Source organism: Epinephelus moara, chromosome 3 (genome assembly GCF_006386435.1).
Source record: "Epinephelus moara isolate mb chromosome 3, YSFRI_EMoa_1.0, whole genome shotgun sequence".
Lineage (NCBI taxonomy): Eukaryota > Metazoa > Chordata > Actinopteri > Perciformes > Serranidae > Epinephelus > Epinephelus moara.
In genome coordinates this window covers 34,118,156-34,143,673 of record NC_065508.1, presented here as the reverse complement: position 1 = coordinate 34,143,673, position 25,518 = coordinate 34,118,156, and the positions used below count along the sequence as shown (strand labels likewise).

At 40.4% G+C, this 25,518-nt stretch overlaps 1 protein-coding gene across 1 annotated transcript in view; it reads right to left on the bottom strand.

Moving 5' to 3' along the window:
• Positions 1–25,518, bottom strand: part of nlgn2b (neuroligin 2b) — a 99,037-nt gene that overhangs the window by 39,060 nt on the left and 34,459 nt on the right. Inside the window, exons 2-3 of the mRNA XM_050041283.1 lie at positions 12,713–13,457; positions 2,806–2,859 (exon numbers count right to left, since the gene is read on the bottom strand). Of these exons, the coding sequence (XP_049897240.1) occupies positions 2,806–2,859; positions 12,713–13,229 (571 nt within the window). The 5' untranslated portion in view covers positions 13,230–13,457. The remainder of the gene's footprint in view (positions 1–2,805; positions 2,860–12,712; positions 13,458–25,518) is intronic.

The following is a 25,518-nucleotide window of genomic DNA, read 5'->3' as shown; positions in this document are numbered from 1 at the left end:
TATACTCCAGATGAAATTACACCTCTAGTTCTTCACATAGCAATTTTTTAATTCCTTCAATCTAGAAATGATGAATTTCGCTTATTGCTCCTTTAAGTTTAAGGCGACCTGCAATAATGTCCTTTGGGTGGTGAACATTTTGTGAAAGTCGTTGTGGGCATGATGTGTGCACGCAAAAAAATCAAAGCTACATTGCATCCCCCTTGTTAAAAATTAATAATTCGACCACTGTTTTAAATAACATACTTTTTCATCTTTGGGCTTGAGGAAAGGCATTTAGCATTTTTAAGTTTAAAGTCCAAGTCCAAGTAAGGTTATGAGCCACTGGTGTTGAAAGTCTAAGTCGAGTTGCAAGTCTGTTTTGAGTCTAAAGTCATCAAATTTGTGTCTGACTCGAGTCCAAGTCATGTGACTTAAGTCCAAACCTTTGGTATCAAGTCTATGTAAAGTCTCAAGTCATAAATAACAAGTTGAGTCATTTCTCCCTGTTAATCAAGCAAATCTCGGGTCCTCAAATTTGTGATTCAAACTTCATAACTCTGGTATGAAGTGCATAACTCGTAAAAATAACCTGTGTTCTTTTACTCCAAAACTAATTATTTCTGTTATACTTTCAGTTTTTGTGAAGTAAAAGAGAGTTTTTTTCCTAATAAGTAAGACCCTTCGAAACCTTGGGAAAGTTAAAAGTTGTAACTGAAATATTTGCTAAGCCCAATAGAGGCCTGAAGTAAGCCGAAAAAAGGAAATAAAAATTCATTCATTTTGGAATAAAAGATAAAAAGCTCATGCATACCTACAATGCCTTAATGAAAGGTGGATATAAGGTCCATGTAATGTAAAAGAAAAAAACTTCTAGCAGTTTATATCTCATCACTTGTACGCACTTTATTCTGACAACATTTTTGGGGGTTTTAAACTATCATCAGGTAAGCTTATATAATTGTTAAAAAAACAGGACACATGGTATTGGTTTTTTGGTGAGAAGGCATTTGTCTGGCTAAGCGACCTCTGGTGATATAAAAACCTGAGGATATGACACCCATTTGCATGAGATAACCACTTCTGTGCACCAAAGTATAATAAAAGACTGCCAGTTAAAAAACATGGACACAGAGTTGGATGTGTGTTGAAGTTAGGGACATGGTACAAAGATCTGAGGGGCCTCAGCACAAACAGTGGGGTGATTAGGGGTGCAGGGTCACAGGGTGAAACTGTTTCACTCAGCCCAAATCCAAGGCTTATATGGCCAACAAGGAGCTCACTGTCTTTCCTGCCTGCCTCCAAAACACTGGCACATTATTCACTCCTCTCTTTTCCACCTTACTTGATACTATCCTCCTCAATATCCACCCCCACCTCACTTCTATTCTAAATGTAATGTCTTACCTCCCAATAGAAACTGCCTACTTTCTGCTTTTCCATTATTCTGCTCCTCTCTCATTCATTCTCTTATGGAAATCTCAATTGATTTGGGCGTAAAAGTTTCAGCCTGACTCAGCACATGAATATATTTTTTGCATCCAAACCCACGCCCGAGCAATGCAGTCTCTTGCAAATAACTTTCAAAAACAAGATGCTAATAATAGTTTTCCCAACAATGTTTGGGAACCTGTGTCCGATCCAAACCTGAGCAATTAAGTGAGGAATTCAGCCCTGCCCGAGCCCTCCTGATCCTGTCAAGATCCATCAGGTGTCGGCATAAATGTCAAGCTCTACCAGTCTCCTACTCATCCACCCCTCTCGATCTCTCTTTCTCTACATCTCTCTCACTTTCAAAGCTTTGTAAATGTCATTTCATCATGCACTTGTCTTCATTATCACTATTTTTTCCCTTCTCTCCCCCTCATTGCCCTCCCCTGTGCTCTCGCAGTGCTCAGCTTTTCCTTTTCTTTCATCTCTATTCTATCATTCTGCTCCTCTCCTAGGCAATCCTGCATGAATCCTTCCTTCTGTTTTCACCGTTAAGAAACCACACAATTGGATTAGCTACATCTGTCTCTTTTTAAACCATAGCAATTAGAAATGCAAGGGAGAGAGAATTCAATACCCAAATAGCACAGAGCCCAAAATAAAAAAAAATAAAAAAACCCACACACGCTGGCACAAATTAGAGCACATGCACTCAGGCGTACATCTGCACATGCACTGCGCTCGAGTAGACACACAACGCATGGATGAGAATGCAATGCACTCTATGTGTGCATAATGCTATGTAATATACAGTACGTCTGGGCACGTGTGTAGAAACAGTTGCATACACTGTCTGCATGGATTTTGGCTGCATCAGTAAAGGGTAGTGAGAGCATCTCCATTTGACTGCAGTGAACTTGAAAATGTACAGAAATCTTAAAAGATGAAGAAGCCCAATAACTTTATGAAGGACGATAATTCAGCAGACCATTTCATAAGGTGTTTAGTGCAAGAATAAAAGCGCAGGTGAAAAAAGGGACTGAATATTGATTTTCAGTGATGCATCACACAGGATAGTCAGAGCATCAGCATGTGGTTGATCAACCACATCGCAACCGAGAAAGGAAAGTAAATTAGCTGCCTGTGCAAGTACCCAAAAAGCAGCATTTGTGACAGGGGGGGATGAAGAACAACTGCTTTATATGTAGGTCTTTATGCATTTTAGCTCAAAGTGTGCCTGTGAGAAGGACTGGCAGATTTGTGTGCTAATAAAAACATTTAACAATGGACAACATAATGTGCACATAGTGTGATGAGTCTGAGGTGATTATTAAAACAGATACAAACACAACATTCCCCACAGAGCCTGGAAAATGGAGCATGCAATTAAAATACCTTCATCCCTCGGTCTGTTCATTGTAGACTCATCATGTTTTTTTGTGAGCGGACCTAAGGTTCAGAAAAAGGGGTGGGGGGGTTGGAGGGGGACAAAAGACAAAATTCAAAAAGATTGCATTTGCAGAAAAACAAGAGAAGATTAAAAGAGAAAAATAGCAAAAGTATGAGATGTTACGCTCTGTTACTTTTTAGCGGTTATGTGCAGCTGAAGACAAAATGTTTACAAGGATTACACACCGTTTCCTCAGATAACGGTTAAGATAACCCCAAACTCATCTGTTTTAACTGCTTAGGATCTAGTCACGCACTGCCTCGTAAATGACCCCAGAGGCCACTTCTCCTCAACCCTTCTCCCTATCAGTCCTGACACGCTGCTGCTTTGTAAAGAAAAATCAATGAGCAGAATCAAGCCATCACTCATTTTGGTCCGAAAAGGCAAAGGAACGCCAAGATTCTCAGCATCCTGCTCCAGCTCAGGACAGTGTTGCAGTCCTAAGGCAAAAAGTCCCTGCACGATCCAGAGAGACTGTCAAAACATAACACTGAAGACACACAAGGGCAAGCACAGATACTCATCCTGAATACATGTGACCGTGTACGCACATTGTGCTCAGAGAAATGCTGGCATATCAACTGAAATGTGAGTCTTTCCTACCAAATTAGCAAAAGGGGAGCCGCTTTTGATATTTACACCTCCCGCAGAGGCTTGTGACAGGATTCCCCTTGCCAAGGTCAAAGAGGAGCCCCACATTAAGCTTTAATGGTAACGCCAGTTAAATGCTCCATAGGGCACAGCCAATAACAAGCATTTATCACAGTGACCAACCAACGCCCTGGCGCGTCAACCTCTGTAAGTCTTAACTGATAAGGATCCCATTAATTTGTTTTTTCTTGGTTTCTGTCAGTGGAGCTTTTCCATCAGCCCGCAATTACCTCTGCGTTTTGTGTCGTTCTCTGTCACTGTCTACATACGCACGTCTTAGAGAAAGCCATTAAAACACACTCACGTTCACACACACACACACACACACACACACACACACACACACACACACACACACATTAAACATACACAGGCCACACAAAGCATGTTAACAGTGTCCTTATCATCTGTTGCTGTCCTCCTCGGACCCACCCATCAGCACATCCCCTGCTCTCCTGTGGGAAGGCGTTGCAGTTTCTCATTTTAAAGAATACTCTACGTTATGTTGCCAAGGGGTTTATCACTCTGCTGGAGTGCTGCTGACATGTCTGTTTTTACCATTCTGCTGAAAACCTCACAGAGAAGTGACGGCATATATCCTTTTCACAGCGCTTTGCGTCTATTGACAAAGGAGACACAGAGCATCACTGCACTCCACCACTGCATTTTCACCCAGCCCTCCATATGAATATGGTTTCCTGATATAAAATGTTTATCTTCCGTCTAAATGGAAAAAGGATCAATGCTGAATGGATTTGCTGCATCCTCCGAATACCACCAGGCGCCTGATCCAAAGAGCACTTCCTGCAATGGAGGGAGATGGTACAGTAGTTGTTCCTGAGCTACAGAGCAGACAGGTAGACAGACTGGTAATGGATAGAAAGGCACATAAGTCCTCCGTCTTGTCAGCACTTCCCCACTACTTAGCACCACTCTAAAACCACACCTCGCCGCTTAATGGAGACTACTCTGATTTCATTCGCTCTCTAATGCCCAATAAAGACCTAACCTATACATGAGGATAAGCTCTGCTCAAATTGGCAGTCATCAGACTTCACCTTAAGACTTCACAAGAGTACCTCACCTAAACAGAAGTTTAAAACTAAAAAACTGAGAAAATGACAAAAAAAAAGTACTGTTGTATTTAGGACTGTTTAGAACTGCTTTGAGGTAAATGCTAACATCAGCATGCTAACATGCTCACACTGACATTTGTAGCACAAAAATGTTAACAATGTTAACATTTAACACAGCAGTATAACATTTGCCATGTTCACAATTTTAGTGTTTAGGTAATGCTGAGGCTGATGGGGATGTCAAAAACAAAATCATTGGACAAATTAAGGCTGCATTCACACCTAATCAGACATTGGGGCAAAAACTCCAGTCCTCCCATTCATTTGAATGTTTGGATGACTATGGGCTGTGGTGGTGGGGCTGCAGGGGATGGTGAAAAAAAAATCACAGCGGCCCCAACAGAAAGGTGAAAAAGAATCAAGTTTTGGAGAAACCTGACATCAAGCTGTGGTGACCAATCGCATAACCGGCAGACTGGAAGATGCCCACAGTCCACGGAAACAAGTAATAGGCCTACAGTCTATCTATCATTGTACACCACAGTGAGTAAATGAAATAACATAGTATGTATTTGCATGTATGTATGTATGTATGTATGTACTATCCTGCAAAGGAGAGCACTTACTTTGTGTGAGTGTGTGAGTATACATGTGTGTCTTTTGTGGCAGTAAGGATACTGCAGCAATGATAACCAAAAGGAATTCTACAGATATTTGAGCCAAGATAAACAAACTTACTGATGACAAATAGTCGCCAAGATCGGGAGATTGGCTTTTTATAGTTGGTCTAAACCGTCCACTTCCCCATAAATGGGCCATTTACTGACACTACCACACCACTGTACAACCCTTTAGTGTAAATGTGGCCTAAAATTTTGACCTGATGATACTGTTAGATAAAGTATCAGGAGATCCCTGAAGTCACTAGGATTGATTCTCTGTGGACCACAAAAGTCTGTACACAATTTGTCAATCTGGTAGATGTTAAAATATTTTAAAATCTTTTGAAATCTTTCACCTGCTGGTGGCACCACAGTAAAACTAAAAGGATCACCCAAATTATTATTGTTTAATCCTCTGGGCACCACGAATGTGTGTACCAAACGTCAATCTGTCCAATAGTTGTTGAGATGTCATCATGTGGGTGGGAAAAATCAGAGGATCACCAAAGTCATTGGCATTCATCCTCTGGAGACCATGAATGTCTGTACAAAATTTTGTGGTTATCCTTCCCATAGTCATTGAGATATCTCTGTCTTGTCCAGCCAACGAGCCAATATTACCATCCCAAGAGCCGCGCTGCTAGCATGGCTATAAAAACCAAGGGTATTCAGTTTACAATGATAAAAAAATTGAGAAAAGCAGCAAAGCTTCAAATGTGAGATTATAACTAACTTAAAAGAATCATTATCAAAGTAGGATGTAGCCAAAGGGAAACATACACACTTTTTTAAAATCATCCATCCCTTCTGCCTCAGTAGAGAGGCCTGCCGGTAGGTTGACTGTCACATGATGTAATGGGCCACTGGTCACTGAAATGCATTGGCCTACGCAAGAGCATTTGGCTTGGGTTGTCCCAGTACTGTTTGACCTAATGCGGCTCCATCTCTCAGTCAACAGCATTTCTGTTCGGTTCAGTGAGCTAGTGGCCAGAGCACAAGCTGTCTCCCGTCCCTCCCCATTTTCTCAGTGCAAAACGGGATGAAGCTGCAGTATGTCATGTCTATGGTGGCCTGTCTGCTTGACAAGGTGTCAGCTACAGCTTCAGTTCAACCCCCCTGCATCCAGGCAGCAGCACATGCAGTCCTATCCTTCTGCTCTCCATTGCTTCTACTGTGCCCCAAATCTCCAGCTCCATCCTTGCCTCCACTGTCCTGCCTCCTGAAATATGTTTTTTAATAAAGAGCACGGTAAATGCCTGCTCTAGCGGCAATAAAAATGAAGGATCTTAGGCCCATGGCTGAGGAGTGTCTTGAGGAAACAGGAATGCAGTGAGACAGTGCTCTTGCCTGGCAGCCTGGCCACACAGGAGAGTTAGGGCAGAACACTGTAAAAGGAGGTAGGAAGCAGGAGAGAGATAAGGAAGAGAGTAAAACTCACTGTTCAAGCCACAACAACATTCGTGTTATTTACATTTTCCTACGGAGTTATTTGAATTTCATTTACGTTGAAGAAGTAGCAAGCTATAGTGGCCTGGTGGGGAAGGGCATGAAGCTCATTTGCATTCAGAACAGTGACCCCTTCTACTGCCATCTGCATAAAGATGGAGGAGAGGGGAGAGGAGGAGAGGCAGGGATGATTTCAGGGAGGAGAGAGCAGGAGGGGTGAACAGATGCAGATTGAAAAGAGAGCTGTGAATTTTCCTTTGTCCGAAGAATAACACAGTGAACATGTCCGGTGAAAGTCTTTCACGTCTGAAACAGGTATATCAGATAGGCACACGTGTTAAGGTGGAATCGGAAGATAATACATAACATTGTACTATGGAGATTAAATGTAACAAAATGAAGTTGTTCGAGCCAGATTTGGAACTGAAACATTTTGATCCAAGCTGCGTGTGATTCTGTGCTGCCAATTCATTTCTGCCCACCTACAGCCACCCTGCAACTGCTAGCTGCCAAACACAGCACGACACAGCACTGACATCCTCCCTTCAAACATGCTTGACCATTATTAAGTGGTACAAAGTTAGCAAACTAGCCTACTATCTTAAACAGCTTGGTCTAGCTGAAACACTACTAAGAGTCTACAGCCACACCAGCACCTCTGTCAGGTTAGGCACAGTAGCGTACTGCTTTGAGCTAAATGCTAACATCAGCATGCTAACATGCACTCACTGATAATGCTAACATGCTTATGTTAAGAAGGTATAGGCTAATTTTTACCATGTTCACTGTCTTAGTTTAGCATTTTAGCATCCTGACAATTGCTACTTAGCACCAAAGTACAACTAACAATAATGGGGATGTCATTAGTTTTAGCGGCAATAAACCAAAATATGGGACTATCCAAATTTTTTACAGTGTTGAATTAAAAGTCAGAGACCACCAAAGTTATGACAATTCATCCAAAGAAGAGCACGGGTCTTTGGGCAATCCACCTAATACCTGTTGAAAAATCACACTCAAAACCACAGAAGTCGCTTCATTGTGGCACTAGAGGAAAGTCAGTGGATCACAACGGTCAACAGAATGATTGTCTGTAAAGAATTTTAGGATAGTCCATTCTACAGTGGTTGAAACACTTTACTAAAAATCTAAAATGTCAACATGCTGGGAACGCTCAGGGAAAAGTCAGGGGATCACCAGTGGGATTAATCTTCTAGGGATTATGAGTGTCTATACAGAATTTCACGACAGTTGAACAGTTGTTGAGATATTTCAGTATGGTCATTGCCAATCCTAGAGATATGTCACGAGTGTGTCTAAAAACATTAATACCGAGCTGAAGGCAATCAATCTTGAGAGGGGCATGGATCTCTGTAGGAAATCTCCACCCAATAGTTGTTGAGAAATCTCACTGAAAACCACAAATGTCACCATGTTGTGGCACTAGAGGAAAATTCAGGGGATCACAACGCTCAATAGGATACAGCACTTGGGAACCATGTTTAATCTGTTTATACAGAATTTTAGGGCAATTCATCCTAAAGTGCTTGGAAAACACACAAAAAAACTAAAATGTCAACATGCTGGGGACACTTGACGAAAAAGTCAGGAGATCATCAAACAGGGATTAATCATCTGGGGACCATGAGTGACTTTACAAAATGTCATAACAATCGATTTAACAGTTGTTGAGATATTGCCAACCCTAGAGATATACAGTATGTCACAAATGTGGTTAAAAACATGAATGCTTAGCAAACTATTTGAAGGCAGATGGGAAATCCTGATACTTCTTGGCACATTTTATACCATCAGGATGGGTGATGTGCAGACCCTTCAAGATATCTGAGGAAATGACCAGTTGCACCTCCAGTAAGAAGACTGTGTAATCTATGCTTAATTTATGCTAATAAATGAATAGAACACTGTCAATCAAACCACACATCACATAGTCCTGATGAAGCAGACTAGCTAACTCCTAATAAACAATGCCTCAGGAGTTTTCCCCCTAACTTTAACTTTGATTGTTGTTTATCTAGTCATAAAAACTAGGTATCATAGTAACTACTAATAAAAATAAGGGCTTTAAAGCTGGCACTCTTGACCTAAATGCTGGTCTGACACCATATAAACTATATTTGCAAGAGTTTGACAGCAGTTACATGTAAAATGTGTTATGTTTGATTTCAGGGGCACTTCAGTCTCCTTCAGTCTCTATTTCTCTCTCACACACAGGGTAAAACATATCCTTGGGGACAGCATCAGCCTTGTGTAAGCAGTGACCCCTGACAATAAGTGACAGATTCTGACAAGCAGACAGGGCTACATGTTAAATCAGTCTCACTCATTTGCACACCTTGTCCTCTGGGAATAACGCAGGAGATTCTACATCATCCTCTCGGTGAGTATGTGACATATGTATTGTACAGCATAAACACAGAGCTTTCATTCTACGCATGTATGTACACTCTCCTATGTTAAGAGCAGTTAAAATGAGTTATTTTTTCAATCTCTGTTTCTCATCTCCTCATCACAGCATCTCCGGTGCTCTGGTCTCACTTTGTACTGTAGTAATACTTGATATTTTCCACTAGCAATTAATCTGTTTCCATCTTTTTGTTGGGCTTTGGCGCATTCGCCGACAAAATAAATTATCTGCAACACTCACACAATCGAGCTAAGTCGGTTATTTCAGCTTTAGTGTTAAAATACAACAATGCTGTGCACCACTCTGGACTAATCCTAGTGTTAGGCTTCATACAGTATAAGAGCAGTAATGCATAAATATGTGTTTTTGCATACTCTCACACAACTCTCAGGTGAGTCTATTAATTGCAGCCTTTTTTAAAAAGCATTTTATCATTAGCCTTGCTTACTATCATCAGTGGCATATGCTTTGCCTCCAAAATAACACTTTGATCCAGTGTTCTTTCACCTGCACATCTGCTTTCTCAAACACTCTCCACTGGATCATTAATGCAAGAAGTACACCCAGATAGCTCATTGAGAGGTGGAGGTTTTACCTCAATGTGATCTCCAGTCTTTGGCTAATTTTACCCCAGGAGGCCTAAAAAAGGTTCTATTTGGCAATGTATTGTATTGTTGTATCTTCTCCTAATCTTGCTGCTACAACAGCATCCCAAGCCCAACCACAGTATCCACAGCAAGTAAAATAGCCTTACTCAAGTCAAACCATTAAACTGGCATCAGCATACCAACAACATGGTCACTGAGGTTTAAAACCACATGCTTTACATTACAGCTCTTTGTCGATTAGTTCAGTACAAACCAGCACACTGCAAATGGTAATAGTTTGGCAATAGTTCAAATCCTTTTTGTGAGTGATGGCAGTTCAGAATTTAACAATAATGCAATGTATGTCAGTGTGAATGCAAGTCCTTCAGCTCACTGAAATGACAAAAATATGCAGGTTATTCCAGCTTCCTTGTTGACCTTTAAAAATAAACCATGCCTTTTTCATCCGCTCTTAATTGTACTTCTACAACTACCAAGGTTAGGGTCACATGACCAGCAGTGTAGTGGAAGTCTTTTGTATGACAGACCCTCAGAAAATATGAGAAAATTTGCAATTTAACAACTGTAACATAGAAATTGCAAAGTGATTAACAGTACATTAAAGGGATTCTTAAATGTAGCAATGACGGAAGCTTGTGTTAGGCTCCTACAAGAGATTCCCCAGTTTGTGTCTGTCACTTTGTTTTAAGATTTGTAAATGTTTGCTTTGATTACATTCAAATTACAGGATTATGCCAAAAATACACCAGGCAGCTGGTAATCACATTTTCTGCATAATCACATTTTCTGCAGTCAGGAGGCGTGTTCATTTGTTTCGAGCAGGGAGAAATTCTTTCTAAGATAGTTCAACCATGGATGTACTAAGAGACCTGGATACAGCATTGAAGGTGGGACCCCGTTTAGTCCTATGAAATTTGCTCAGTCGTGTGAAGCCAAAAAAGCTCTATTTATGCTGTATAAAATTTTCTGGATGATTGATGCTTCCTCTGCATCACTGGACCCATTAGAGCAGGCACACTAGACTTAAGCTGGCTACTTCTGGTTTAGCATTCCGCTAACTTGAATTGGGATATAAAGATTTAATCTTAGGGCTCTTCTAGACTTTACAAATGTTGTCAGACCAAATAGATTAAATCCTGATAGTGAAACGAATTAGTTTGCAGGTGTTGTGATGCCCAAAAGAATTTATCTATGGATTTACAGACATCTCTTTTCCAACGTAAGTCAATGGGAAAAAGACTTTTTGGGGCTGATGGCATTATGTGATGGGCTCGGGAATTGTAATTCCACTGTTTGGCCACTACGAAAGCCAGTTGCACTTCCTGGAGGCCTAAGGTCAACATGTCACAGAACTCTGTTCACTGAATGGCTGCAGTTATTCTCTGGTCGGACTTTGTCGCTAAAAGTTAAACTACATCCAACTTTCAGTTTGGCTGCACTTTGCTGATGACCCAAAAGGCTGCAGCTTGGAGTGGCGGCCACAGTTTTTCATAGACGCTGCATGACAGCTTACCATAGGCTGCGCTTCGTTGCTGCTAGTTCAGCATTAAATGTAAGTTACTGGTTTGTCAAAACTAAATAAAGGTGAAAGAAAAATAAATGCAGTAGATTGATAAACAATATTTACTATGTTTTACTCTTTTATAGAAAGTTTTGACAATTTTTTTAAGGACAGTTATGCAAGTTTTCTCTGACAGTTTTAAATTTCTTACAGTAGAAATGGACAAGCTAGCATGGCCACTAAAAAGTACAGAACAGATGTAATGCAGCTGAAAAAATAGTTCCGTTTTTTTAGGTTTGTTCATTGACCAACTTGATCCGTGACTTTATAGACCATTAAACGCTTAATAACTGTGTTGCATTTATGTTAGTGTTAGTAATGCTAGCAAGTTACTGCAGGCTCTCTGCTGGAAAACTACAACAGCTGTCTAGAAAATGTATACACAGCAAAGACTGTATTAAAATAAAGCAATAATATTACACTTTGACACATTTTAGATACAAGAATATAAGAAACAAGGTTGTCTTTGTTGTTATGTTTGATGAATTTTCTTCATGATAAACACTTTGACACATTAAAAAAAAAAGAAATGAATAGAATATCAGAAACAAGAGAAAAAAACAATGCCTCCACAATTTTCTTAAAACTTCCTCAATGCAGGGACTCAAAGACATTTTCCTCTTCTACTAGTTGAAGTAAAAAAAATATCAGTGGTGTCAGTGAGTCACTGTGTATTTTATAATATCAGTTGTTCACTTAGTTCAGTCACTCAAAACACATGCAACTTACTCTGCACTACTCAAGTAAAAGTTTAAAGTAAGCCGGCTGACAAAATTAGTATTATAAAGATATAAATGTTCATGCATGGTTTATGCAAATTAGTGCAAGCTAGATGTGGCTAACTGGAACAAAAAGCAGCTAGTCAGCTGAGCATGTTCAGTATGAATTTTGAATATCTGATAAAATGTTAAAATTAATTAAACATGAGAAATAAAAGTGAAGTGTCTAAATATTGCTTAGCACAAGAAAGATTGCAGATGTGGCTATGCTGCAGTATGTAGGCCTAACTCTAGAGCACAATTAGATAATAGTAATTGAGGAACAAATACTAATTGAAACTGACATTAATACAAGACCAGGAGATTATCAGAGAATATATTTGGTAATATCCTGGTGTGTCTTTTGTTTCACGTTAAGAGCTCTTCTTTCGCTGTATATAATCCTTACTACTTGATCAGAATGACACTATTTCAGGGAGTCCTGGTGCACTTACATAAGTATGAAAATTTTAAATTATTAGGAAAGTACAAGCTGTTCTTACACTCTGAAACAGTTGTTACACAAACTAATCTTTTCAGGCAAACCTGGGATTTCACTCCTACACTCATCTTTTTCCGACCCACTCTAAATGCACAGTTTAATGGGCCAAGACTAACTTCATTTCCTCCTATATCTAATATGAGAGGTTTGTCTCACTCACCATCTTCAGTGGGTACATAGATGTTGAGGTAAAGGCAGTCCTCACTCTGGTTCTGAACATAGGTCGCTGCAGCATCCAGGTTGTCTGTGAACCACACTGGTAGCATGATCTCAGGTAAAACCCCGTGCACATTCTGGGGACACACTGGCGCAAAATGGGTGGCATTGCGGATCTCTTGCCAGGAACCTGGAGCTTCAGGGGGCTGGAACCGGCGCTCACCGATAGGTGCGGTGGCATATGGCACACCTAAGTACTGTTCCACAGGGCCCAAGATCTCATTATTGAGCTCCTTCCTGATACCACGCACCTTTCCATAGCCTGTGGACACTATGGGGTGTTTAAGGTCAACCCGTTGACATGAGGAAAGGGTAAGGTGTAGCACCAGTCCCAAGAGCCACAGCAGACAGTGATTGGCAACCTGCTGAGAAGTATAATGACGCTTCCCACCATAGCCTTGGTGGCTGGCAGCACCGAGAGGAAAAAACAACATGTCCAAAATAAAGGCTCTTTTAGCCATATCACTAGGACTTCAGCTGGGTGTAAAGAGGGATCACAAACTCAGTGGGTTATGGGAAATAAAGGAAAAAAGAGGATTTGTGGACGGGGACAGTTTAATAGTTTTCCTAGGGTGACATGGTGAGGCGGAGGGACAGGTAGCATTCTCAGGTAGACTCTGTGGTCTCATCCGTCCTCCTCTTTGGAACTCCTGATGGGTCCAGAGCTGCAGTCAGCAAGCCAATTACACCTGGAAGACACAGACAGGTTGCAGGTTTGAGTCAGTGTGTGGGAATAGGCGTGCTCTGTAGGTCCCGTCAGTGTGTTTAAAAAGGCCCGAGAGGACAATATGGGTAAGCTGATTTTACCTAAGATGAAGTGACTGTTAGCTTAAAAAAGAAGGAATAATGACACTTGACTGCAGATGACTACTTTGTAGTACATTTATACTACCCTGAGGCTAAAGTTTGCTTTTCTCTCTACCACAACAGACACCATTATGTCGTGTGATTTAGTGTTCTTGAAGATAATTGATTTAACCTGAAAAAACTGGTGTCAGTGAGAATTTAAGCACTTTAAAGTTGTCTTACTAAAATTAATTCCTTTGTGACAGCATGCTGGACTTGCACTACCAATAATGATGCATCTACAAAGAGCCAACTATACAGACTTCAGGCACAGAACCAGTTGTTAAAATGAAGCAAACAATGAGCAACAATCACTGCTGCTAATAAAGTAGTGTAGCGGAGATGGTGTGTAAAAAAGGAGTTATAAATCTTCATTAAATGTGAAACCACCAAAAAATATGGCACATCATGCATCTTCTGTGTTCACCACAACAACATTACTGTATCCATTTGTGTCTTTACAGTTTACTTATTTGTTCATTCATTCATTTTCCACCACTTATCCTGTCAGGGGTCATGGGGGGGCTGAGAGGAAAAGAGGCAGGATACACCCTGGACAGGTTGCCAGACTATCACAGGGCCAACACGCTCACATTCACACCTATGGGTAATTTAGAGTCACCAATTAACCCAACCTGCATGTCTTGCAGGTTGGGTTGCTGGTTAGTGGGAGGAAGCTGGAGTAGCTGGAGGAAACCCCCGCTAACACAGGGAGAACATGCAAACTCCACACAGAAGGGCTCCCCCACCCCAAGATTCAAACCCTCCACCCCGGGTTTGAACCAGGAACCTTCTTGCTGTGAGGTGACAATGCTGACCATTGGACCACCATGCCACCCTTTTTTTTATTTGTTTACCTGTTTTTCAACTGTCATGTTAGTCAGCAAGCTTTTTGCTACTTAACCAACAAATACCATAGATGGTCTTGTGCATTTTCTTTTCTGCCAATGTAATATCAATCCCGACACATAGTTTTAGTGACATTTGTACTCTGTATTTGATCACCCCTTTTCCTGATAAGTAGCTTGCTGTTGGTTAGTCAGGCCAGATTTTTGATTTCCTAAAGGCCCTGTCTAGGATCAAAGTCTTATATCCAGTCTATGTCTGCATTTCACCAAGGGCATATGTCTCAAAATCAATTTTGTCACATTTCACATCCTCACAGAATATGCAAATAACCATATATATCACATCTACAAAAACAGCTTGTCTAATGCCTACCTAATGTATTTTGGGTGAAAACACTGCTGCATTTAGAGTTGTGAACTTGTGATCACATCACCCTCACAATGTGATCTCATCCCTACTCATTATATTTTGATGCTTGGGCTGAGGCCCTGTGTGTCACTTCGATGACGCTAGGCAGCTCTTTGTATTGTATCTTGTTGCAAAGGGGATCACCAGATCTTGACGCAAAGGTGGTTGAGGGTAAGTCATGTGAGTCAACTCACATAACTAAGAATGGGTCAGTGGTCAGGTTTGAGCAACAGAAATACTTGTTAGAGTTAGAAAAAGATTGTTGAGAGGATCATTAGGGCTCAGTCTTTATCCCAGCTGCCCAGGTTCGACTCCAGCCCAGGCTCTTTTTGTATATGTCATACCCTCTCTCTCTAACCCACCTTTCCTGTTTGTCCTCAGTTTTCACTATTAAGTGAAGGCAAAATGCCCCCAAAAACTAATCCTGAGAAAAAGACTGTGGGTGGAGTTAATAACTCAACAGTGACTATTATTTTGTCACTAAGAGCGGGTCAGAGAAGATGTGGATGGATTCAACAAGCACAGGACTTGAGACAGGAGACAGGTGTTTGTGTCCTGTGTGAAAATTATACTACGTTGTAATGAATCATGACACAGATGGGTTTACAGTGGAGTTGATTGAAAGTGCGGTGCTTCTCTGCCACACGGTAAAGGCGTTTTCTGACTAAGCCGTTTTAAGGACTACCTGAGAGGAACAGAGTTTGTCCAAGGACTGAATTCCATCAAGATCTTCTATTTAGGTTTGCACCACCCACAGGAATGCTGAAGTGATGTACTGCAAGCCGGCCAGCAGTCACTCTGGCTTTGAGGAGTCAAAACTGTTTTGGTTATGAGTTCTTGTTTGTGTTTTGTGTTGCCTTGTCTACATGTCTAACACAATTTGAAAAATGGTGGTTGCCGATGCTGCATTGCCTGTGTTCAACCAATTAACATACACTTACATTTGGGCCATGCACCATACATTTACTTTACTAATGGTTCCTCTTGTGTTGGGAGAGCACCTACTCAGAAGTATGAGCTAAAAAAAGTCCTTCAAAATGGTGTTCTAAGAACTAAGATTGTTCCTAGTTCTTATGGTTCCCCTCAGTGCATTTTAAATTATTGTTTGCAAACAGACGCTTCCAATGAGCATCTGAAGGCAGAGTTAACTGTCTAAGAATATTCGGTTGGGTTGCAAAAATGTCATTTGTAGTCCAAAGGGAAACTCTATCAATAACTGTGGCGTAATGCAGCCCCAGCTTCACTTTTTTGTCTGGCAGATAATTACAGTACTTTGAAGTGTAAGACATGTCTTGTAATCAAGATGAATCCACAGAGAACACAAAATAAATAAAAGCATGTTGACACATCATTCTGAGTGAACACGGTGAACCCCATTGGCCCCGCACCCTTTTCAACTGTCCTCACTGTGTCAGAGTTAGCCTTTCCCTCTCAACTCAGTTCAGTTGGTTCTTGCTTCCACATCATTACAGATGAATGGGCAGTGCTTATCTCACTCTGGCTTTGGGAGACGGAGCCATTTAGGTGTGATAAAGGCTTTATGTGGCGCAAACTGTTGGTTGAATTCCACCTCATCCCTTCACCTCAACTCTGCAATATCCACACTCCACTGCCAGCCAGCAGACACAAGGGATGACATACAAAAATACAGCTGAAAGATGGCGTGCAGCATTACAGGATGTTCAAAGTTAGTGATGTGAGCTGTACTCGGCTTCATAAGGACACAACAGGAACAAGTTGTCTGGAAAAATATTCACTTCATTAAAGCCCTTTGAGTGACTCCATCTTATGACAACTCTTATGACACATTCTGAGGAGGAGGTAAGATGTGTAAGGAAACCCTGAGTTCTCATCAAGAAAGTTAGTGTGCATACAAAGTCAAGCTGAAAATCCAACTTAGAAAAAGATTAATGTGAATTATACACAGTACATGACTCTCTACACGTTGTAGTAAAAGACTCATTGTGAGAGGGTAAGATTGCGTGAATTAGAGAAGCCACTAGACTTATTTGAAAAAAAAAAAAAAAGAGGGAGATGTGTTTATTTTTTCAAACTGCTCATTTAATTTTTGCTTTATTTATCCTGCCAAGTGCATTTAAAGGAATAGTTCATTATTTTGGGACATGCGCTTACTTGCTTTCTTGCTGAGTGTTAAATCATGATTTATATCACTCTCATGTGTCTGTTAAAATATAAAGTGGAAACAGACAGCATGGCTCTGTCAAAAGGTAACAAAATCTGCGTACCAGCCACAGAATATATATACTGTTCTGAAACTAAAGTGGAAGAGAGACAAGGTGTGGTTTTATGGGGGTTGTGATGGGGACTATAGGGAATGGGTATGCATCATCACTAACAGCAGGTCAGCCATTTTTTAAGGCTAATGGTGAGAATGTCTGTTTACTGTAAGTGTCAAAAAGAAGTGCTGAACTTGCACAAAACACTTCATTTTTCTAGATAGCCTACCGGTAGATTAATTATGTTTCATTAGCCGAGGTTTTGTTGGCATTCACTAAGCAGAACATTAGCTAGCTTATTTTTGTCAAGATGATTGTGCAGTTGGCATTTGGCTTGTAGATCTGAAGGTCCTGTACCCATAGGTCTGTATATTGGACAAGGCCTCCAAAGATTTAAAGTTTTTGAACTGCTGACAGGTGTACCCATTAACACAAAAACAGACATCAGGGATGGTAGCGTTAATGGATGGCAAGCTGAAACGGTCCTTTCTATACCTCATAATTCATAAGGATTGATACCATTAACTATCTTCAGTTTTGTCATATATTGCTCCTTTGCATCTGTTAAGAGCTTTTTTTTTTATCAGGGCATTTGTCTTTTCTGCGTGCAATACATTGCTGATGATGAGCGATTGACAGATGACAGATGATTGGATCAGCAGCTACCTTACAGGCCCCCAGGAAGTGCGCCAAGCTTTCAATCCAATTTTCGTAGTGGCCAAACAGTGGAATTACATTTCCCAGGTTTGTCACATTGGGCCCAGAGTCTTTTTCCCATAGACTTACATTGGAAAAGAGCTGTCAGTAAATAAGTACATACTGTTTACAGCAGCAACCCTCGCCAAATGACTTGTTCCATTATCAGGATTTAATCCATTCAGTCCGATAATATTTGGAAAGTCCAGAAGAGCCATAAGATTAAATCATTTCATCCCCATTGAAGTTAGCGGAATGCTAAACAAGAAGTAGCCAGTTTAAGTCTAGTGCGCCTGCTCTATGCGTCCAATAATGCACCGATCATCCGGATAATTTTATACAATGGAAATAGAGCTTTTTTTGCTTCATGTGCCACTGAGCAACTTTCATAGGACTGAACGGGGTCCCATCTTCAATGCTGTATCCAGATCTCTTAGTACATCCATGGTTGACCTATGTTACAAAGAATTTCTCCCTGCCCGAAACAAATGAAATGCCTCCTGACTGCAGAAAATGTGATCATTGTGATGAGCTTCGTAGCTGCCTGGTGTGTCTTTGGCATAATCCCGTAATTTGAATGTAATCAAAGCAAACATTTACAAATCTTAAAACAAAGTGACAGAAACAAAATGAAGAAACTCTTGTAGTAGCCTAACACAAGCTTCCGTCATTACTACATTTAAGAATCCCTTTAATGTACTGTTAATCACTTTCCATCACTAAACTGGAAGTAGCCGGCTCGGCTGGTGGAGGTCTCTAGTGCGCTTGCTCTATGGGCCCAATAATGTGGAAGCAGTGCTGATCATCCAGGTAATTTCATACCATGGAAATAGCTTTTTTGGCTTCATGTGCCACTGAGCAACTTTCATAGGAATGAACGGGTCCTGCGTTCAATGCTGTATCCAGGTCTCTTAATACATCCATGCTACCCTAGCTATGGATGCGTATTCTCACAAGATGGTGGCGCGGCCCCAGAATGCTCCGTGATTCCCATTTCCTAGTTCTTTGCTGGGCTAGTTATCACCATGAGGTTACCAGGCAACCAGTTGAGACTTCAGGAAGTCACTGCTCTTGGCCAAGACAAAGGTCCACACATAACCCCCCCAACATAAAACCAAAAATTGTAGTTTTTACACTAATGTTTTTGTATAGATTAAAGTGAAGAGATATAGCATGTTAATGAGTGAGCTTTAGAGAAGCTGGTTAATGGGTTTAGTTACCTTCGGACAGAGCTATGCTCACTATTTTCCCGTTTTCCAGTATTTATGCTAAGATAAGGTAACAGGCTGCTGGCTGTGGCTTCATATTCAATAGACAGATATGACAATGGTATTAATCTTCCAGCTACAAAACACACAATAGTAGGAGGAATGTTTTGGAAGTTAGTAAGTGAAAGAGGAAGACTGAAAACAATGCAGACGCAGACTGAAGTACTGTAAGTACAACCACACACACATCAATAATTATACAGTCTACACAATACAGAATACTGTATGAAGCCTGTGGTTTAAAATCACAGAGTTGCTGTCACTGCTCACTGCTTACATTTGCTATGGTTACATACCCCTGTGGATTTCAAAACAGGCATCTGTGCTTGTATTCTGTTGGATAATGGGACTGAACATATAGGGCAGGCCCAAGGTCAGAGCACCCTCAATATGCACAGTAGCTCCAACAATGCACACAGTGGTATGTCCTTACTGACTGAGATTGCTTATAGGTGAGGGTCAAGTGTTTGCAGCCTGTCAGATTGTTCTCTGTAATGCCTGCACTAGCAATGACGTACAAACACATGCGTAAAATCTGATGAGGCATCAGATGTTGCATGTGAGTGGAGACGCAACGGTAAGCACACATTGGTCTGTTCTCAACCTCTTACATGTGACTTGCAAATGGTGGTAGCCGAACATCCCTAACATCTGTTCATGTCAACCATCCGTGAGCTGAAATGGCATTGAGCTTGCATCTTCACGCATAAAATGGGCTAAATTGACACACAAATCACAGGGCTGTTTTAGGCTGTTGTTATATAATAGGTAGTCCTGTCAGCTGAAGCTGTTTAAGAAGGTAATGTCTCTGCCAGTGGGACACTTTTATGGGTATTTTTAAAATGGAATGGTCAGAGTGGTTTGTGAAAACTTTCACAGAATGGTGGTGTTGGGGAAAACGCTTGCCTTTGGATTTTATATTGCTTTGTTTCCACTTTGAGTGTTAAAACTACATGCATTACTTGAGCTGTCAAGCTGTTCTCCTCTGCTAGTCAACATCTGTGGATGACAAGGAGCTTAGCAAGCCAGAAACAGAGTGCTGAGGTTTTGACTAAACTTGCTCATCTGTGATCTACTGTCACTTAGCTAAGAAAAAATGATTAATTTAAAAGAACAAAACAAAGCTCTGATGGCTGTTTGTTGAATTCTCTGGCAAATGCCTTGATACAGCTATCCATTGTCCCTATGCATTGATATCTGATGGAAAAGATAACTCCCTTTGCCAGAGACATCAGTAGTGGCACTCAGAGTTTGTATGCAATGACTTTGAAAGCAAATCTACATTATTCCTCACCCCCTGATACCTTGCTTGAATTATGAGCATGACTTCCAGGTATTGTTTTTCACTGAAACAGCATCTGTGAGAGTTAGCCTATACTATAGGTGTCTTCCCTGTTCTTAGAGATTCTGGAGCAATAGCTGATGTGGGAATGCAGCCTGTCACACCTAAAGCTAAATAATCTGATCATACCTCTGCCTTTATTGGTGGTGGACGGGAGAACAACCTGAAGAAGTGGCCGTGGATAACATACAGTTGCATATTTGGCTACTTTATTGTTTTCACTGCTACCAAGGGTGAAGTGATAAACACTCTCAAAAGCTTTCAAGGCTTAAGGGATACCTTCATAGTAACAAAGTTGGGTGTGTTTTGTTAAAGCAAGATGATGTAACTTTTAAAACAGGAAATACCATATTCCTCCTCTTATGAATTAAAATTCAAATTCATAACGCAGCAAACATTGAGATGTTTTATGACTGTTGTTTAAGCATCTATTCAAGATGTCCTGTTATGGCTCAAAAATAGTTCCAAAACTAAAGTTCTGCTGACGTCAGCTCGACATCCTCCTTGAGTGCCATAGCAACGTCAAAATATGACGTAAACACAACCAAATAATAAACACTGACCCACAGGACACCTGAACCTGGTCTCCTGGGTGAAAGTCCTGTGCATTATCCATTTATCCACAACAACTTCCTATTTTCTTGGGATTTGTTACTCTTTATACCATGTCACCTGACTTTCTGGCAAAAGGCCCTTAAGCCACTTTTCAAGGAAGGAAGGAAAAACAAGGAACAAGGAAAAACAGCTTTGATAAAGACTTTTGGTTATTACAGATCACAGGCTTAAAGCGTTGAGACAGGGATATAAATTACATGTAGATTTACACAAATCTCATAAACGTATTTTTTTTTTTCATTAAAAAAGAGCATAAAATAATACTAATCTTTGAACTTGGAGTGAACATCACAGTGCAACTCATTCTCACTCTGACCTCGTTACATATTGACGTTTAGTCATGTTTCCATGTTGACATATCATGTACAAGATGGAGTAAGTGTGCAGGCATTGCACACCCTCCAGTCCGCATGTCGAATTATCCTTTGGCAAAATACTGAACCCCAAATTGCTCCCAGTGGCTGCTCCATCGGTCTAGGAGTTTCAAGTTGAGCAGGTAGCACCTTGTACGGTAGCCTCAGCCACCAGTGTGTTGATGTGTGTGTGAATGGTTAAATGGGACATGGAGTGTGAAAATACTTTGACTAGTCGGAAGACTAGAGAGGCGCTATTCAAGTCCATTTACCATTTACCATACTATTAAGTTTGTACACTTACGCTAGGTAAAGACTAGAGAGGCGCTATTTAATCCATTTACAATTTACCATACTAGTAAGTTTGTAGACGCTAGGTTCAGCAAAGGAATAATCAGATGTTGTGCTCATAATTCACACAAGGTATCATGGGGCAATGATTAAGATTAGCATGTACAAAATAAATTGCTATTACTTCACTAGCTCAATAGAGGAGTAGAATATGTTTAAGAGTTGAAAAGGTTTGACTTTGAACGAGCAGACATGCAGCAGACACGGCCACAGCTGCTCTGCAGCATGTAAAATGTAAGGTAGAGCTGCCAATGGGCATCATGAATATAGGGGCGTTACATCTACTTTAGTAAGGTGTGAAAAAGATTAAGGGAATGTTCCAATTTCGCAGGTATAGCGAAAACAACCATGCGTTTTTGATTAAAAGAGATGTTTAGAGGCCTTACTGTTCCCTTAAATCTCTAATGGACTGGGCACGATGAATAAGTCGTCTTCGGAAGGACTGGAGCCAAGATTAGACTTGTCAGGCTGCATATGTAGGCTCAGCCAAAGGGCCTCATCCTCTTTTCACACTAGACATTGAAGCTGTCCATAATCTGCCTCAATGTAAAGACTGCCAGGGTGAACTATGTGAAACAGGAATAGGAGATGAGGGAAGAAATGGCTGCCACTCCTGGAAAGTGAAGCATTATATCATAATTCATATACTCTGAAGCCACCACTAGAAAAGTCACTTCCACTCCATTGTAATCTGTAACAACTTTATGATGCACAGATGATGCTGAGGCAACAGGGCAGAGGCGAAATATTTGACAGTCCTACAGCATCAGGTAAATTAGTTCATTTAAAAATTCATTACTGAGAGGGCTGTTTCTGTTCTTGTCATAAAGGATTCATTCATTTGCTTTGGGACCCAACTAGACACAAATAAAAGCCACCCTGTGCAGGTATCAGTTAATTTTTGATCACAACCTCTTAATGTATTGAGTAGAGATGACACCACTAACTGCCTAACTGATTTAAAAAAAAGTGTCTTTTAACAGGAGAAAACAGTTGAACTCCTGAAAGATTTTTGTCTTCAAAAGTCACATAATGAAGACAGAAGCCCCTGAAGACGAGGGGAGGGCTGCCGAGGGTAATAGGCAGAGATTCGGTAGACTTTATGTCAATCGAGCTTTAAACCATATTAGGATTATTGTAATAGGATCACTGTTGAACCTTCTGGGAAGATACATATTCATTTTGCCACACATTCTTTCAAGTTGTGAAGATGAAAAATCACAGCTGGCTTCAACAGCATTACGAAAGCTGTATCCTCATGTAGTTGATAAGAATGTCTGTAACATATTAACATAACAGGCAGGTCAACAAGAATTTTTACCCTCACCCAGTCATAATTATGTGCTGGGAGGATATACCCAACACTGGAAACATATATGTATGTTTTGTTCTTTGCTGCAAGAAAAACTTTAAGGAATTCATTTTTTGGCTTAAAGTCATTAAGTAATCAGTAGTGACTGAGCCATAACATGGTGGTCAGTCATTTGATTCGAACATCACTCTGGCTATAACGTAGACTAAGTGTATTTAAGACACTTGCTCCATTACATTTTTTTTGCTGCCTTAATTCATGTACATACAAGCTTAATTGCTCGGAATTGGATTGAACCAATTATCTAAAGGCCCTGACACACTTAGCTGATGGTCAGTTGCTGGTCAATGTTGGGCCATTGTTGAGCATCTGTTGCCCTGGTATTTGTGGTGTGTCCTGCACTGTTGGCCCTCGTCAGTCCTTGTCAGCTTTCTTTCAGCCAATTCAGCATGTCGAATTGGTGTCAGAGATGGCGAAGCCCGACTGTGAATGAAATCACTCTGATTGGCAGTTCAGCTCAGCACATGCGAAGAGAAAAGGAAGTGAGGAAAGTAGGGGTGTAACAGTACACAAAAATCTCGGTTCGGTACGTACCTCGGTACACAAGTCACGGTTCGGTTTTTTTCGGTACAGTAATGAAAAAAATAGACGACTATTAAATATCTTTTACTCATTGGTAACCTTATTAAAACATACCAACACAGCAGTTAACTCTTTTTACACAATTTTTGAATGAAACAAATATATATAAAATCCTGCTTTTTCACATTGTTTGAATGAAAATAGAAATATAAAAGTTAAAAAAAAAAATCCTGCTCCTGCTTTTAACACATATTTTGAACGAAAAATATATATATACATTTCTGCTTTAACAGTTTTACTCAATTAAAATAAAAAGTATAGTGCAGCTGGTCAGCTTTAAAGCCTGCTCAGATTCAGTTTTACTAGGAACTTACTTAGCTTTCCCACGTTGTTAAAGTGCAGTAAACAAAACATGCTTATATCTAAAGTGCAGCTTAAACAATTTTACTCAACTCCAATTGCGTTGGTTATTTCTTTAGCGCGATGGTCAGGGAAACGCTCTTTCTTTTTAAACGACAACGATATCGTAGTTTGCACCAGATTGCTTTTTCTAGTCGTGCCGGTTAACGTTCAAACTTGGGTGGTGTCGCTTTAGATGCGTTAGCATGTTAGACGTGTTTCCAAGTACATACCCGACCGCTGTTCTGCAGTGTCGGCACACTGCTTTTGTCTTGTCAATTTGTTTATTTCCATCTTCGTATTTTACCCTGAAACCAAAGTGTTCCCAAACGGAGGACTTAAGGTTTGCGGGTGGGTCTTCAGGTTCGTCAGGCTCACTTGCCATGTTGTCAAAATGCGAGAATGCGCTGCACAAAGTGAAAGCGGAGATTTACGGTCAGACTCGGTCCGTCACTCAATTATGTTCGTCAGGGAACTAGATATTTTAAATGGTTCGGCTCGCAAAAACGGAATTAAAATAAAACAAAATAAAATAAAATAATATCCTGTGCCCAATAATTCGGTACAGAGTCGTGCCGAACCGAAAGTTGCGTACCGAACGGTTCGACACAAATACATGTACCGTTACGGCCCTAGAGGAAAGTAAACAAAGAGCTAAAGTCAAGAAGGAGTGAGACCAAAACAAACTTGTTACAAAAGGTTAGATTATTTTTCTTTAGCCATTGAGCTCTTCAGCAGAAACTGTTCCTGATGGCTTGTGTTATTATTTACTGCTGCAAGGTAAATATACTCTGTTCTTTCAACACTGGATTTTGTTGTTAATGGGCTAACTGGCGTACTAGTGACATGAAAGAACTACCAAGTGACAGTTTCTGGACTACAGTGAACACTCTGTGCCATTTTAAAGTCACGATATATCAGCAGGCATTTCTAATGCTCTAAAAGCATTATATCTTTTAATAAAATGTCACTGAATACAGTCTAATTTTTATTTCAAAACACAGATATAGTTATTCTCCATTTTTTCACAGTGATCTGTCATGTCTGACAGAGTACCATTACTTTTAAACTTGTAAGGTTTATAATTTAAGGTGAAATAACTTCATAAAAGGTAGGACCTTAAACTTATTGCCATTTAAGATTTTCTTTTGTTTTTGTTGAGCTTCATCATGATTAAAATCCCCATGAAAATTGTATTTTGCTGACACAGTTCCCTCCGCACCCCAGAGATTCTGGTAACAGCTTCTGGTTGCAGGTGTACATTGTAAACTCACCCTAATTTCCTTCAGTTGAAGTAGATCCTTCTTGGATGATCAAAAGACATAAAGTAGGGAAATTGATGACACAGATATGTGTTTGATTCATGACCTGGAGGTATTAATTCAAATAATTTACATTTAAAGGTCAAGTGTCCAGAATATTGTGATGTCGAAATACAGCAAGTCGATGTCTAGGACTTCATGTGTGAGATAGTTGAGAATAATAAAATACC